The 18,046-nt window shown below is 45.9% G+C and overlaps 1 protein-coding gene across 2 annotated transcripts in view; it reads right to left on the bottom strand.

The window, feature by feature from the left end:
* The window catches only part of PELI2 (pellino E3 ubiquitin protein ligase family member 2), an 80,141-nt gene that overhangs the window by 23,411 nt on the left and 38,684 nt on the right, over window positions 1–18,046 (bottom strand). For both annotated transcript variants that reach the window (XM_077264651.1, XM_077264659.1), the window contains exon 2: window positions 11,375–11,504. In XM_077264651.1, coding sequence (XP_077120766.1) covers window positions 11,375–11,504 — 130 coding nt within the window. The remainder of the gene's footprint in view (window positions 1–11,374; window positions 11,505–18,046) is intronic.

Below are 18,046 nucleotides of genomic sequence, written 5' to 3'. Positions count from 1 at the left end.
CGCACAACCATCTCTAGGGTTTACAGAGAATGGTCCGAAAAAGAAAAAAAAAAATCCAGTGAGCGGCAGTTCTGTGGGTGGAAATGCCTTGTTGATGCCAGAGGTCAGAGGAGAATGGGCAGACTGGTTCGAGCTGATAGAAAGGCAACAGTGACTCAAATCGCCACCCGTTACAACCAAGGTAGGCCTAAGAGCATCTCTGAACGCACAGTGCGTCGAACTTTGAGGCAGATGGGCTACAGCAGCAGAAGACCACACCGGGTACCACTCCTTTCAGCTAAGAACAGGAAACTGAGGCTACAATTTGTACAAGCTCATCGAAATTGGACAGTAGAAGATTGGAAAAACGTTGCTTGGTCTGATGAGTCTCGATTTCTGCTGCGACATTCGGATGGTAGGGTCAGAATTTGGCGTAAACAACATGAAAGCATGGATCCATCCTGCCTTGTATGGAGCATCTTTGGGATGTGCAGCCGACAAATCTGCGGCAACTGTGTGATGCCATCATGTCAATATGGACCAAAATCTCTGAGGAATGCTTCCAGCACCTTGTTGAATCTATGCCACGAAGAATATATATATATTTTCATTCTGGTATATATGACACGCCCCAGGATAGTAGCAGGGCCCATCGGACTCTAGTTATGCCACTGAATGAAGCGTTTTGTTAGAACGGATCCAGCAGCAATCAGTTGACAAAAAAGTTGCGCAGACAACCTTTTTTCTCCGGCAAAAAAAAAAAAAAAAGAAATGATTTCAACTGGATAAGTTTTCTTTAACATTGAAGTAGGATCAGTAAATCTGTTTTTCTTTCATTCGAAAAGGATCAGTTTTTAATTACTGGATCAGTTTCAAATGAAAAAAAAACAGATGGCTATTTATTGGCTCAGTTTTCCATAGCCTTCAAAAAAACGGATCCAGTTGAAATTTTTTATTTTTTTTTTCCAACTGGACAAAAAACAAAGTTACGTCTGAACAACTTTGGACCTGTTCCAATGGACGATTACTGGACATGAGAAAATAGCCTGAAAGAGGTGAACAGGTTTTTTTTGGATCATGTCAAGGAAGCCATCAATGAACGTTGTGTATGGAGTAAAGACAATGGCCGACAGCACATCCATGCACACAATGATCGGCCAAATCACCGTTCTGTGCTCATGAAGCGCCATGTTCTCGGCAGCACATCACCTGTTTATGCAGGACAATGTAGTGCCAAGAGAGAGGATTATTTAAGCAATCTTAAAAAGCTCACCCACCGAACGAGAGTTTTGTTTGCTTATTGGAAAACTGGAGGACTGTTTAGACTGGAGGATAATCAAGAACCAAGCGTTCCTAGAAATGCTCATTTTCCAGTTATCGGCCATTGTAAATAGGCCCCAACTGTATCCACCATAGCTCTAGCAGTGACCATAGTCTGTAAAGTAGGGCAGAATTACCAGGTTATTGGGATCCCATACATTTTAGGGATCGGATCTTCACCAAAATGCTGACATTTTCAACATGAATAAATTCATGATTGTTGTTAACCAGAATTCCCCCTTACACCTCGTTTCTTGGTGGTGGTCAGGTTCCAGTATGGCAGATGGTAGCCAGACCAGGATGTGATATAGATAAAGGTGGCCATACAAGACAGCAGTGGGCTAATCTTTTGTTCGGCAGTCATCTCTCCTGACAACCACCGGACACTATCCCCCCCCCCCCCACCACCACAGGACACTACCTCCATGAGGGCCCGGCCAAGTGTTCATTTGCTTTCAACCCAGAAAGCAGCTGTCGAGGCTTCTTTCGTGTTCAGGGGAGATAAGTCGTTGCCAAAGGACAGGGTTTTTCAATTTTATCTGGAAGATCCTTCTCTGCCCCGACATCTGTGAGGGAAGAGTCGGGAGACCCCCATACATATCAATTAGTAGGCTGAAATCGGTAGGTTTGGCCAAGTTTCACCTCATATGCTCCGGGTTCTGTAAGTTCAGCCTGCAACACGTATGCCAGCATGCTCATACTGCGGATTAATAGCAAAATGTTTTAATACAATCCTTAACAAAAAAATAAATGATATTACCAAGTCCTGCTCTATGTGGGTTCTTTTTCTTTGTGAAACTGGAGGTACACTTTAACCAACAGAACGGAAAATAAAAACCTATGTTCCTGGGCCTCAGAGTTAGAACAAACGGATTGTGGGCTCGGGGGTCTCCGTGTGTTCAGACGTTTCCTGCATTATTACGGTCCGGATCATAGTGGTGCAGGTTATACACACTACAAGTGGTCCGCGTGGTTTCAGTGGCACATGGGTTTATAGTGGGGTTAACCGTCAGAAAAAGGTCCTCGTTTGAAGGACTTTAAATTTATATGAAACTAATCGCTATTTAATTAAATGCTGCATAATGTTGGATTGGATTCAATGGTGATAGATTATACAACAGCCGCTAAACTACATTCTAAAAATGTGGACCTGAGGAGCAAAGAATTACTACCGTGAATTATACCTGCCCTTTGCGCCCCAGGACCCGAGGCATTCAAGGTCATGTGCGAGCCAGGAGTAGGATCCCTTACATAGCAGAGCTCAGGCATAATCTCCTTTGATAGTAATACCTACAGCAGAACACACCTTTCACAGCGTATTATGGAAAGCCGCAGAGGCTTAGAGGAAAGTCTTGGGGTCTAAGAAAGGTTAAGAACAGGGCGTGCGTGTTCTGGGGATTGGGCAGAGCGCTACAAGTTATGCAGGCAGTTGGGAGAACTCCTCCTCGTGTTCCTCGCCGCGGCTGACAACCAAGTAACAATGCCAGATTGTTTAGGAGAACTAGAAGACGAGCGGCTGACATGGCAGCACAGATCTGCTTCATGTAACGCGTCGGTGCACACCCTACAATGTACGCAGAGGGTCGCCAGGAAGCCAACACCCGAGGACGCACTCTGGAGCCTCTATTTAAAGGGACATACACGGCAATTAGCCACACAATAGCATCAGTCTAATATGGTTAGATGGGTGTGTGTCCCACCACCAGTCCCCTGGCCACAAGGCTGACTGGAATGACTGGTTGTACATGTGCCGTACTGATCACATTTTAAGACTATGGCACAGAAGTGACCAAGACATCGGAGCGCTGCACTCGGCCATCTTTATCAGCGCACGGCACATGCACGCTCACCCGCTCCCTTCATCTTCTAGCCACAGTGCTGCAGTCAGGGGTGAACAAGTGACAATCTTCTTAGTTTCTGTGCCCTGCTTCTCCCATCTGGGTCGGTAGATACAAGATAGCGCTGTATTTGGCCATCTTTGGTCAGTGCCATCTCTACGAATTGTGTTTTAAGGCACATGCATGAGCAGCCGCTATATTCAACTCCTACCCACCGGGACCTATCCGTTGCAGAGATAATGGAGACCAGAACAGTCCTTTCAAGAAAAAGCAATCAGAAGTTACCTATTGTTTAAAATCAGTTTTTTTTGTCCAAGAAATTAGCTTTTTTTATGTGATCTTTATTTTAAAAATTTGTTTTACAAATCTTGCAATTTTCACACCGTCCACTGGGGCTTTTTTTATATTTATACTTCCTGTTCTTTCATGAAGAGTTTTCAGCAGGCTCCTTATCATCAGAGGCAGGATTACAATGACAAGTAAACCCTGTATACACAGCTGATAACACAGGATCCACCAATCACAATAGGTCATATCACAGCTCACCTCCTCCATAACTTCTGCACATGCTCATTAGGTGCGTTAATGCAAACTACCAGGTATGAGCCAATATATTCCCGCTAATGTGTATTTCCTGAAACAGGAAAAAGTCCCAGTGGTTAGTGTGAAAATTGCAAGACTGATTTTTACTAAAAATAATAAATTAATTTAACACAAAAAACCTGATTAATAAATGGGTCATTTTCTGATTACGACTTTTATTCAAATCTCTTGGCCAATAGGAACTTTCCGACGCACATGAATTCAGTCTATTGTTCCCAGTTATCAGCCACTTTAGGCAGGAGAGTCGCTGACTAGTGTTCTGTAATGGGATTACTAATAGAAAATCCACCCTGGTGATCGCTACTTTATATCAGCTCTCTCCAGGAAGAACGGCGACATGAATCGTATAAGAAGCTTTATGCTTTCTACTTGGATGACCAGAAACATTCATCTTCAGTTCACAGTTCTGCCAATTGTTTAGTCATCTTCTGTAAAATAAAATCAAAGCCCAATTAATCTCGTCGCACGTCTCTCGTTGTCCCTGCCTCATTTTCCAGACGATGAGAAGGCTAATGAGATCTTCCCATGACACTTTCCAGGGACGACTGGTGAATGGGACTATTCAATCTTTTAAGTTCCTAGGATAATATGGAGCCATAAGGCATTTGATAGTTGGGAGTCCAGCCAGCAGAATGAGAGGGTCGTCACTTCAGTTAGTGCTTCGTCCCCTTCACTGCGTCGCACAGTCCCGTATAATAAAACGTGTCTGTGCCGACTATCACTCCGGGGGCAACGTTATGTGACTCGATCTGTGTGGACCATGAGGAGAACATGGCACCTTGGCCCCTTTATTTTCCTGATCTAAAGGGTCTCTGGGGTTGGGCCCTCACCGATCAAAGCCATTATCCAAATACCGTATATACTCGAGTTTAAGCCGACCCGAGTATAAGCCGACCCCCCTAATTTTGCAACAAAAAACTGGGAAAACTTATTGACTCGAGTATAAGCCTAGGGTGGAAAATGCAGCAGCTACCGGTAAATGTCAAAAATAAAAATAGATACCAATAAAAGTAAAATTAATTGAGATATCAGTAGGTTAAGTGTTTTTGAATATCCATATTGAATCAGGAGCCCCATATAATGCTCCATGCAGTTCTTTATGGCCCCATAGATGCCCCATATAATGCTCCATGCAGTTATGGCCCCATATAATGCCCCATATAATGCTCCATACAGTTTTGGCCCCATATAATGCCCCATACAGTTTTGGCCCCATATAATGCCCCATACAATGCTCCTTGCAGTTATGGCCCCATAGATGCCCCATATAATGCTCCATACAGTTATGGCCCCATATAATGCCCCATATAATGCTCCATGCAGTTATGGCCCCATATAATGCCCCATATAATGCTCCATACAGTTATGGCCCCATATAATGCTCCACACAGTTATGGCCCCATATAATGCCCCATATAATGCTCCATGCAGTTATGGCCCCATATAATGCTCCATACAGTTATGGCCCCATATAATGCTCCATGCAGTTGTTTATGGCCCCATAGACGCTCCATACAGCATTGTGCCACATGTAATGCTGCTGCAATAATAAAAAAAAAAAAAAAAAAAAAATCACATGCCCACCTCTCGTCGCTGCTCCTCAGCGTCCCGTCTCTCCGCACTGACTGTTCAGGCAGAGGGCGGCGCGCACACTAATACGTCATCGCGCCCTCTGACCTGCACAGTCACTGCAAGAGGACGGGGAGACGGAGCGGCGCCCGGCGGATGGAACGCGGACAGGTGAATATGAAATACTCACCTGGTCCCGGTGCTGTCCCTGCCTGTCCCATGGTACCGCAGCTTCTTCCTGTAATGAGCGGTCACCAGTACCGCTCATTACAGTAATGAATATGTGGCTCCGCCCCTATGGGAGTGGAGTCCATATTCATTACTTTAATGAGCGGTACCACGTGACCGCTGAATAGAGGAAGAGCTGCAGCGAGGGAGACCATGGGACAGGCTGGGACAGCATTAGGAGCGCCGGGACCAGGTGAGTATGCGACACTGCTCTCTCCCCCTCACCCGCCGACCCCACTGCCGACCATGACTCGAGTATAAGCCGAGAGGGGCACTTTCAGCCCAAAAATTTGGGCTGAAAATCTCAGCTTATACTCGAGTATATACGATAAACATTCAGTCAAAAGCTATGGAAGGTATATGGCAACGCCAAAGCTGGCCATACATATTAGACAGCCAAATGAGGGTTCGGCAGATAGCCAATTCCACCATATACAGGAACTCGTCTCTGCTCCGGTGTTCTCTATGGGAGAGAGCCGCTGATCGATTCCTCCAATGGCAGCTTATCTCCACACCCAAAAAAAAAGAATCAGGTGATTGAATTCCAGCCAAATTATCCCCATGTCCCCGACAATCTACTGAGACAGCTATGAGGCCCCTATACACATTAGATGGTTGGCCCCAAGTCTGCAGGATCAGATTACTTCTCTAAGGTCCAAGATCTTATCCCAATATGCAGTAGATATAATAATAATAATATTAGCAAATCCCTCCAATTAGAATAGTATAGTTCTCCTAATAAGCTATGTCGCTTACCCCATGTGCAGCAGATGAGGTATCTACAGTATAGTTAAAACCACTAGCAAATAACTCAATATATGAATGGTCATACCCATGGATACCTGAGCTACTGCAATGCCTGCACATGGGGTAAGAGACATGGCGAATCAGAAGAACTATACTACATTTTCTAATTGGAGGTATTTGTTCTTATTACACAAACTACACATTTGGATAGGATCCTGGAGATGGGAATACCCAGTTTAACTTTTGGATAATCTGCAATAGGAAAAGCCATTAAAGTGTTATGCTCTTCAATCTTCAGGAGTGCACTGCTCCTCTGCCTCAGAGCTTCAGAAAGAATCGACCACAATGTGACATGTATTGTGCATATGAACTTATGCATTACCCCCATTCATCTCCAGACGTATGCTACACCCGAGACCTAACCCGTTACATCACTCGCCATGAGCCCGTCCTCAGGAGCTCTGCATAGTCTGACGTTTAGGCAAGAATGGCAGAAGGAAACGACCTGCAACCTCAAGCCTGCAAAGTCATCAGATTTTGCTCTGGACAAAAATAAAACACTTCTCCTGTGACAGATCTTCATAGATCTCCATTTCCGGGTGGAAAACCCTCAGCATATCGTGGTACATGCAAAGGTCGTAAGAGGTCAACAAATGTGATCGACTTCTAGTGTGGATTATGAATCCATGAAATGTCAAATCTAGAAGAATCGATTGCAAATCAGCATGAGAGAAATGAAGACTCCGAGGCAGATTTTCCCCACAATGGTCGCACCTGCAGTGATGCCTCCAATGGATTCGCGGGGAGCATGGCCGACGTCGGCTCCATTTACAATTTGCAGGAGAAAGCAGGGTATGGTGCTCTGCTATCAGCTCTGCCATGTGCGACATAACGAAGGGAGCCGAAATTGAACACATGCACCCCCAACCCCATTCAAGATGGCGCTCTGCAGAGCCTGGTTCCCAGGTGCCGTCGCCCCATTCTTGGGACTATGGGGGTCCCAACAGAAGGCAAGGAAACGTGACATCCTAATTCCCAGGAATGAACCTTACCACTATGAACAATAGGTGCCGATCCGCAGACAATACAGAGCAGCTGTAAAACACCGCGTGAGACAAAAGATGCGCCAGACATATAGCGCCATTAATATTGGATGAGAAAAATATAGATTTTTTTTTTGTTCCTGGCAAATGAATCAGACTTTCCAATAAACTCAATTATGCAGAAGCTTCTTGCGACCTCAGAAATGTAATGCAGGTCCCATCTCCAAGGGGGCGGTCGGGACCTCCTCACATGCTCCGCAGATGTTTTGGGCGGATTTCACATGTGCGAGCGTTCAGATCACATTCCTTATATAGCAGCCGAGACAGCGGGAACAAAATGTTCATGTACAGATCCTGGACAGTGGTAGAAACAAACACGACGCGCTTCTGTCTCATGTCCTGAGCTGCTGCGTCCGATGACTCTCAGAGGCAGCGCATCCTTTAAGGGGAAACGACCGTCAGAGGTTACAAAACTGGATTTAAAGGGGGTCGCCTGGTGCCGCTCACTGCCAAAGCGGTAGTAATAGGTGTCGAAAACGGCATAGTGTATGTAACGTGCTACGGAGTATTTTGGCGCTATAGAAATAAATTATATTATTATTACCGGGCGCATGTGATACGCTAATGACAGGATACACAAACAATACCGCCTGACCATGCACACGTCTCCGCAAGTGGGAGCAAGTCAAAAAGTTGGCTCTCCTTGTTTCAGTAAATAAAACTTCTGCTCCCCAATAGAGGTGGTCAGCCAGTATACCATGGATTCGTCACACATTATCATCACTGTCCCCACTGAGGCTCACACTAGATTCCTTATCAGTACATCTTTGGGGTGTAGAAGGAAACCGGAGAACTCAGAGGAAACCCACGCAAACACGGGGAGAACATACAAACTACTTGTAGATGTTGTACTTCGTGGGATTTGAACCCAGGACTCCAGCCCTGCAGTGCTAACCACTGAGCCACCGTACAGTGCTAACCACTGAGCCACCATGCTGTCCATCGTATCAGTGTTACATTTGCGACCACATATTATATAAGCCAGAGGTCTTTACACTTCAGCGCTCTAACTGCTGCGAGACTACAACTCTCAGCGGGTAGACTCCCATTGCATGCCGAGTGTTATACTACAGCTTCTACATGTGGGAACGTCAAGGCCTGACCATAGCAAATCCCTGGTTACAGCATTATAAGCAGTCCTGATATGAGCAGCAGAGTGGCACAATGGCGGGCACAGCCGTCATCTTGCTGGGGGGTGGCGTTCATTCTGACCAAGGTACCATCTGGCCGCAGTGGGTATGTGGATTTCTGTCATGCACTTTTGCTTCCTCCCACATTGGCAGGTTCATTCTGACTGCATTTTATCACTGTTTGGAGTAAACGCTAAAGAGTGTGGCCAGCAACATATGGCGGTCTAGTTTATTGGATCAGTTTGGCAGGATAATTCCTGTGTATACAGGCTGTATTACTTTTCGGCATCCACTCCAAGCGCAGCGTGCACTCGGAGGCCGTCAGTTTCTAAGTTCTTCACAAAAATCCAATTTTGTTTCTATTATTATAAATCACTAACTGAAGTATAACTAACATGTAAGGTTCCTGGGCAGAGGCACACACTATGCAGGCAGGGCCCCCGGGCAGAGGCACACACTATGCAGGCAGGGCACTCGGGCAGAGGCACACACTATGCAGGCAGGGCTCCCAGGTATAGGCACACACTAACATATAAGGTTCCTGGGCAGAGGCACACACACACACACACACTAACGCAGGCAGGGCTCCCAGGCAGAGGCACACACTAACGCAGGCAGGGCCCCCGGGCAGAGGCACACACTAACGCAGGCAGGGCCCCCGGGCAGAGGCACACACTATGCAGGCAGGGCCCCCGGGCAGAGGCACGCACTAACGCAGGCAGGGCTCCCGGGTATAGGCACACGCTAACATATAAGGTTCCTGGGCAGAGGCACACACACTAACGCAGGCAGGGCTCCCAGGCAGGGGCACACACTATGCAGGCAGGGCCCACGGGCAGAGGCACACACTAACATGTAAGGTTCCTGGGCAGAGGCACACACTAACACAGGCAGGGCTCCCAGGCAGAGGCACACACTAACGCAGGCAGGGCCCCTGGGCAGAAGCACACACTAACGCAGGCAGGGCTCCCAGGCAGAGGCACACACTAACGCAGGCAGGGCCCCTGGGCAGAAGCACACACTAACGCAGGCAGGGCTCCCAGGCAGAGGCACACACTAACGCAGGCAGGGCTCCTGGGTAGAGGCACGCACTAACATGTAAGGTTCCTGGGCAGAGGCACACACTAACACAGGCAGGGCTCCCAGGCAGAGGCACACACTAACGCAGGCAGGGCTCCCGGGTAGAGGCACGCACTAACATGTAAGGTTCCTGGGCAGAGGCACACACTAAAGGTACCTTCACACGAAATGACATCGCTAGCGATCCGTGACGTTGCAGCGTCCTCGCTAGCGATATCGTTTCGTTTGACACGCAGCAGCGATCAGGATCCTGCTGTGATGTCGCTGGTCGCTGAATAAAGTCCAGAACTTTATTTGGTCGTCCGATCGCTGTGTATCGTTGTGTTTGAAAGCAAAAGCAACGATACCAGCGATGTTTTACACTGGTAACCAGGGTAAACATCGGGTTACCAAGCGCAGGGCCGCGCTTAGTAACCCGATGTTTACCCTGGTTACCAGCGTAACAGTAAAAAAAACAAACAGTACATGCTCACCTCTGCGCGTCCCCCAGCGTCTGCTTCCTGACACTGACTGAGCGCCGGCCCTAAAGTGAAAGTGAAAGCACAGCGGTGACGTCACCGCTCTGCTGTTAGGGCCGGAGCTCAGTCAGTGTCAGGAAGCAGACGCTGGGGGACGCGCAGGTGAGCATGTACTGTTTGTTTTTTTTACTTTTACGCTGGTAACCAGGGTAAACATCGGGTTACTAAGCGCGGCCCTGCGCTTAGTAACCCGATGTTTACCCTGGTTAACCGGGGACCTCGGCATCGTTGGTCGCTGGAGAGCGGTCTGTGTGACAGCTCCCCAGCGATCAAACAGCGACGCTGCAGCGATCGGCATCGTTGTCGCTATCGCTGCAGCGTCGCTTCGTGTGAAGGTACCTTAACACAGGCAGGGCTCCCAGGCAGAGGCACACACTAACGCAGGCAGGGCCCCCGCGCAGAGGCACACACTAACGCAGGCAGGGCTCCCGGGCAGAGGCACACACTAACGCAGGCAGGGCCCCCGGGCAGAGGCACACACTAACGCAGGCAGGGCCCCCGGGCAGAGGCACACACTAACGCAGGCAGGGCCCCCGGGCAGAGGCACACACTAACGCAGGCAGGGCCCCCGGGCAGAGGCACACACTAACGCAGGCAGGGCACTCGGGCAGAGGCACACACTAACGCAGGCAGGGCCCCCGGGCAGAGGCACACACTAACGTAGGCAGGGCACTCGGGCAGAGGCACACACGGGCAGAGGCACACACTAACGCAGGCAGGGTTCACAGGCAGAGCCACGAACTAACAGTGCTACCGGGCAGAGCCAAGAACTAATGTAGGGCTCCTAGACAGGGGTTTCTTTTTACTAACAAAAATTTAGACTGTGCCCCAAAGAGGTGATCACTTTGGACAGTTCTGGTGCCATGTTCAACATTTACCAACATGTCCCATGCCACAAAAGCTGCCAGCTTATAGAAGATAGTACCAAACCTAGCAAGTTTTCACCTACTGAAAAAGGGGCCTGCAGTCCCCAAATTTCTTCTGCTCCGTTCACTGGAAGTGGCAGAGGAAGCAAACACTATTTGGGGATCTCCGGAAGCCTTAGACAATGAATGGAGGAGTGGTGCACATGGCTGACTGCAGATCTCAGTCTAAATGGAGCAGAAAAGTCCTGTTTCTTTGGATTGGTGAGGGTCCTTCATAGTTCAGAATAAAGTTGTAACACGAAGGACAGCACAAAACCTTTATAGGTATGATCCATGACCACAAAATCAGGAAACTGTCTGGTCGCTTGCTTACAAGTAAAACCCGTCACCCACCTTTGAGGCCTGTGGAGTGGAGATCACGTGGACGCTGCTAGCTCTGACGCCGTTGGATTTAGGCCGCTTATAGAGTGCAAATCTGCTTTTCCTTCTGCCTCGGTCTCCATTAGGAAGGCAGCCATTGTACCTACGAGGGAAAAAAAAAAGGGATTAAACAAAACCGCACTACAATACGAGGGAAGCAAAAGGTTTGCAAACATCGGGAACATGTACGGCCTCGCCGTGCTGTAAGAAAGATGACAGGATATTAACCCTTTCCCTTCAGCCTAAACCAGGGGCAGGATCTTCAGATTATATAAAACAGAGAGAAACGAGGACATTTGGGGATTTTCATCATGTCCTGCTGCATTTTATGGCCCAATTATAAGTATATGACTCTATAGCCAGACTTATACTGTAAGGTTGATAATGATATTCTTGGGGCCAATGTATGACCTTAAAAAAAAAAAAAAAAAAATTGATATAAAATGAGATAGGCGCCATTGCTATAACTCCTACAGCTGGAAATAAACAAAACTAAATCTATAAGAATACGGCAAAAGCGCTGATATATGGGGTGAGGTTCCGAGAATTGGGCATGCGAGACAGCGCCACCAACATAACATCGAGGACAATCCCGACTGATGCCAGGAGAGAGCGTTCACAGTGGAGCCCTCCATATAGGATTTAGCAGAAAAAGAGAGAAGTACATTAATAGTAGAACCGTACAAATTATTAGTTTTTTACTTTGCCTCACTTTTTTTGTAACACAGATGTACATAGTAAAATCCGAAGATCACACAGTAGCGAGATAAAAATCACATCCGAGGCTCTTAAATTCAACACGATGACTAAACGTGAGAAAATAACCAAAACCATCATGTGGAGACAGGAGTCACAAATAGGGTCCCATTGGTTTAATAAAACAACAAACAATCTACTCACCTACCCACCGCCCGCTGTACTGCCGCTCCATACTATGCCCCATTATAAGCCTGGCGAATCCCAAAGGCTCGCCTCATATCTTACCTACAAGACCAGTTAGAGGATTTCTATGAGAGGTCAAAGGTGGACAATTTTTGCTGCTCCCCTGAGCAATTTGTATGGTTTTCCCAAGGGGGTGTGGCTCACAGGATCCTCTGGGGCGTGTCTTCAGGCTGCTGTGCATTATTACCCTGTGAGCTACACTCTCATTAAAGACCATAAGAATTAGGGCTAAATATAAAGCCCCTAGATCTCTGGAACTATGTAGCGGATTAAAAAAAAAATAATAATTATCTAGTGACTGGTCCTGGACGTGTGCCACTAGCCGTTACTGTCTGTGAGCAGCGCCACCAGTCCTCAGACCGCCCTGCTTGCGAGCTTAGGGCGGCCCTATGAAGGTGCCAATGGGCACAAAGAAGAAAGAACAGAGGGCAGCCCCTGAGCAGTCCTTATAAGTTAGCATAGGGGAGACTCCTGAATCACCTGGTAGGACACGAAATGATGGTGGCAGGCCACGTTATAGCCAAGAACTCCAGACTCCAATGTGAGTCACTGAGATAAGCATGGCCAATGCTGTCATTAGCCAGTTTTCCATAGCCCCTAGAACAAGTCCACCTAGTTTTGCAGTTGCATAGCCCAACATTGTTGTATAACACAACTGTACCAGCGTCCGGTGGAGCTATAATAGCCGCCATATTGGCCTTCACCACACATCAAGCAGATGAGTAAGCAGCGTAAAACTTGAGGTAAATCAGAGACCTTCTCAAGGAGTCCTATTTGGTTATCAGCTTTAGGTGCTCTTTAATTTCAAAGTCTCGACGACAGAACAAAAGACGCCTATTTTAAGAAACGTATCCCGTCCTCTCGGCGGAGCCGGATAAGCCCACGTCTCTTCTTCAGGTGGGAGCTGACAAGACTTGTTTAAAGGTGAAGAATGAAAAGGACAAGGAACATTAGTCTGGTGCTCCAGAGCTACTGATCCATGACACAGACAGAAGAAGGGATGAGAATGAATGGAAAGCGTTTGTCTTGCGTGTATGGGGGTTTGACGTGGAAGATTTAGAAGTCTAAACACACATTTTGGGAATTCCTCCGCCACACACACAGTTTAATAACCGCTACAATAAAACAAAGCGTGTTCTGACACTGGGAGACCTGGAGCTGGAGCACAAAGAAGCCATTGATGTGGAGAACGTTTCATCCTCCAGTCAGAGTGATCAGACGGCTGCTCGGAACATGTCAGGAGGAAGACTTCCTCATGTGCGTTCACATGAACAGCTGTACTACAGAGGAAACCGTCATTAACCTTTATTCACGGGACCGCAGTTCCCCATCATTCCATGAAAACCTCCCAAGTCATTTGGGATCAGCGTTCCCATGTGTCCCGCATTTCCCAGAAAACTCCCATCCCTCCACTAGAAATATTTAACCCTTTCATATTTTTGCTCATCTTGAACATAGAGTCTGTTGTTACATAAGATTAGATTACTGTATATTACATAAGATTAGATTATTTTTATCACAACCTTTATTAGGAAAAAAAAACTAAAAATTAGAAATCTTGGCATTTTCACAGCAACCACTGGCGTTATTCTAGACTCAAACATCCTGTTTTTTTCCAGGAAACAGCACATGTACATTAGCAGCAAGATTGACCCTGCCCCTATATTTTGTTTTCATGCATCTAATGAGCATGTGTAAAGTTTAGTGATGAGCGAATATACTCGTTACTCGAGATTTCCCGAGCACGCTCGGGGGTTCCTCAGAGTATTTTTTAGTGCTCGGAGATTTAGTTTTCCTCACCTCAGCTGAATGATTTACATCTGTTAGCCAGCATAAGTACATGTGGGGATTCCCTAGCAACCAGGCAACCCCCACATGTACTAATGCTGGCTAACAGATCTAAATCATTCAGCGGCAGCAAGAAAAATTAAAACTCTGAGCACTAAAAAATACTTGGAGGACCCCTGAGCGTGTTCAAGAAATCTCGAGTAACGAGTATATTCGCTCATCACTAGTAAAGATCATGTTGCAGGGAGAAGGTAAGCTGTGACTTCTATTGTGATTGGTGGATCCTGTGTTACCAGATGTTACCCGTCATTGCAATCCTGTCTCTGCTGATAATCAGGCTGCTGAAAGTAGGGAGAGTCTAAAATAGTCCCGGTAACCAGTGTGAAAATTGCAAGATTTTTTTTTTTTTTTTTTTTTTTATAAACGTATCGAACACAAATCTGATAGAAACAACTGGTCATTTTTCTGATAATACATTCCCTTTAAATTGGTCATGTATCAGACAGGGGTTACACACATTCATGCATGGCTGAGAGCAAATAGGAAGGAGGTAATAAGCCACCGCCAACACCCTAGGGGTACAGACTGTGCACATTGTATGAGGAATCCCTATTGAGCCCTGTTCACATCAGGCTTTTACATATGATGGGAAAGTTCCTAATGTACATGCCATACAAATCCAAGGGTCCCTCTTTCAGCCTTGAGTGGATGCACACTCAAAAACAAACAAAAAAACCCACAAAACTACATATTCAATGCATCCAATTTCTTTTTGCTTCATTTTCACCTGGAAGTCTATGAGTGCCAAAATGAAGACTAAAATTTTAGCAGTCACATAAAGCAATGATGCATTCTTGTAAAATACACCAATGTTTTTAAGAGAAACTAGAGTCCTTATGAACATGTAAAGAACATCTGCATGGAGTTTGTATGTTTCGATGGCAGAACCCCCGCTTTGAGGTGGGCTCCAACGGTGAGGCTGCATCAAAGCCGAGACATGTCAGCTGTTTTGTACAGCTGACATGTGCCCGCAATTGGCGCAGGTGGAATCGCGATCCACCAGCGCCTATTAACCAGTTAAATGCCGCTGTCAAACTGACAGTGGCATTTAACAAGCGCTTCCGGCCATCGGACCGGAAATGGGCGCACCGCTGACCACGTCACGTGATCGGGGGTCAGCGATGAGTCGGAATGACAACCAGAGGTCTCCTGAAGACCTCTATTGTTGTTGATGCCAGATTGTTGTGAGTGCCACCCTGTAGTCAGTACTCATAGCAATGCAGGAATTCAGCTACGTAGGAGTGATTTGTGCATCACTCCTATCTAGCAGAGCCGATCAGGCTATGCCAGCTTCTAGACTCACATGGAGGCTATTGAAGCATGGCAAAGGTAGAAAAAAAAGTCAAAAAATATGACAAAAATATAAGTTCAAGTCACCCCCCTTTCACCCCATTCAAAATAAAAAAAAATCAAACATACACATGTTTGGCATCACTGCGTTTAGAATCGCCCGATCTATCAATGAAAAAAAAAGGATTAACCTGATCGCTAAACGGCGTAGCAAGAGAAAAAAAATAAATAATCAAAAACACCAGAATTAAGTCTTTTTGGTCGCTGATCAAAAGAACGTATCTGCACCAAAATGGTGGCATTAAAAACGTCAGCTCGGCACGCAAAAAATAAGCCCTCACCCTACCGGAGATCACGAAAAATGGAGACGCTACAGGTCTCGGATAATTGCACTTTTTTTTAGCAAAGTTTGGAAAATTTATAAAACCACTTAGATAAAAAAAATAACCTAGACATGTTTGGTGTCTATGAACTTGTAAAGACCCGGAGAATCATGATAGCAGGTCAGGTTTAGCATTTAGTGAACCTTGCAAAAAAGCCAAACAAAAAACAAGTGTGGGTTTGCACTTTTTTGCAATTTCACCACACTTGGAATTTTTTTCCCCGTTTTCTAGTAAAGGACATGGTAAACCAATGGTGTCGTTCAAAAGTACAACTCGTCCCGCAAAAAATAAGCCACACATGGCCATATTGACGGGAAAAAAAAAAAAAAAAAAGAGCACGCAAAACTGAAAAAAAGCTCCGGGGGTTAAGGGGTTTAAGAGAACGTATCTGCAGAAAACAAGCTATTGCTTAAATCAGATCTTTGCATTTTTGTTAAATTCCATTTTAAACAAATATAAATATATCTCACAATCTTTATTAAAAAAAAAAAAAAAAAAAAGAACTAAACTTTTGTAAGTTTGCAATTTTCACACTGGCATCTGGGGATTTTATTTTAGATTCCTACTTCCTGTCTTTTCAGGAAGAGTTTTCCGCAGACTCATTATCATCAGAGTCAGGCTTACAATGACACTGTATCCACCAATCACAATAGGTAACGTCACAGATCCTCTCCGTTAACAATGACTTTGGCCAACGCTTATGATCATTGTGACTAATATGCATGAGACTTTCCTGAAACAGGAAGTAGGTAGCAGTCTTACATAGCTCTGGGGTGAAGACTTCCAAAAGCTCTAGTTTTTTGTTTTTAATAAAGATTGGTGGTATATGAGGAATTTAAAAAAAAAAATAAAAATAAAAAAAAAAAATGGTAAAAATGTTAAAGATCCAAATAAAAAAAACAGTAGGTCAATGACAATAGGTCATTTTCTGAGAACAAATTCCCTTTAAAAAGAAATTTGTTAGCGGGTTTTGCTATGGAATCTGGGAGAAGCATGATGTAGGGCAGAGACCCGGATCCCAGCGATGTGTCACTTACTGGGCTGATTGATGCAGTTTTGATAGAATCCCTGTTTCTGCTGTAGATGTAGCAAGGCTCAGAATGAGGCTAGTTGGCAGTTTCCTGTGTACAGTGTCAGCAAGCTGCCAATCAGTGGATGGGCGGGGTTACGCAGATTAGCTGGACTGCCTGACACGTGACACCTAGTTCTGCAGTGATAATCTCCTGCTAATAAAACACTGATTGTATTGAAACTACAACACAGCCTAAAACAATATTGCTGGAACCAGGGTCTTTGTACTTACAATTTGCTGCTTTCAGATTACATAGTAATAACCTGCTGACAGATTGTTTTTAAGCGTATCGCCACACTGTTCTACAACAACATGGTGTTCATTCATTCCGGTTACACATCTTTCCAAGCAAGAGGACAACTGCCCCCTTTTCTCAAATGTTACAGAGACGCCTGCAGCCGCTGGTCGCACATTCAGCTCCGGAGCCTGCCAGCACTTTTTCTATTTTATTAACTCTGCCATTAACATCCTCTTTGGATTGTCACACGAGCCAAAATCTTTTCAGCATGTTTTGGGATAAGTGGCTTAAGAACATGCTAGATATCCAGTTGGCTCAATGAAGATTACGCATTCAATGTTAATTAACGAGCTTGGCTCTTGCTTACATCAAGTTACCATCGGGTCAGAGGAACGGGGGGGGGGGGGACGAAGTGGGAATAAGTCAGACAATGCTCCGGGTCTCCACTACTAGGAGCCAGAAAATATTACCATAAAATTATAGGAACAGGTTTTGGACCCAGAAATGACAATTCACTAGAAATATTTCTGCTCTGAAACACTTAAAAAGGGTATACCGATCTTATACATTTGGATATCGCATCAATGCGGATTCCACAGCTCGAGACCTGCACCTGTCTGCCTGGTGAGGGAGCAACTGAGTGCCACATCCAGGAGAATGGAGAAGAGGCAGCACATGTGCACAGTGCCCTCCATCCACTTCTATGAGAGTTAGCTAAGCACACACTTCACCATGTAACCGTCAACCTCAATCCAGATGCGGTGGCCTGCAGCAGTGGTCAGGAAACAAGTATATCATGGCTAAGAGCAAACTACTGCTTTACTTGCTCAGCCACACCTCGGGGCACGTTAAAAACGGACCCTTCTGTGTAA

This window comes from Ranitomeya variabilis, chromosome 1 (assembly GCF_051348905.1).
Source record: "Ranitomeya variabilis isolate aRanVar5 chromosome 1, aRanVar5.hap1, whole genome shotgun sequence".
Taxonomy (NCBI): Eukaryota; Metazoa; Chordata; class Amphibia; order Anura; family Dendrobatidae; genus Ranitomeya; species Ranitomeya variabilis.
The sequence above is the reverse complement of the archived record's forward strand: the minus strand, read 5'-3'. Positions and strand labels throughout refer to the sequence as shown.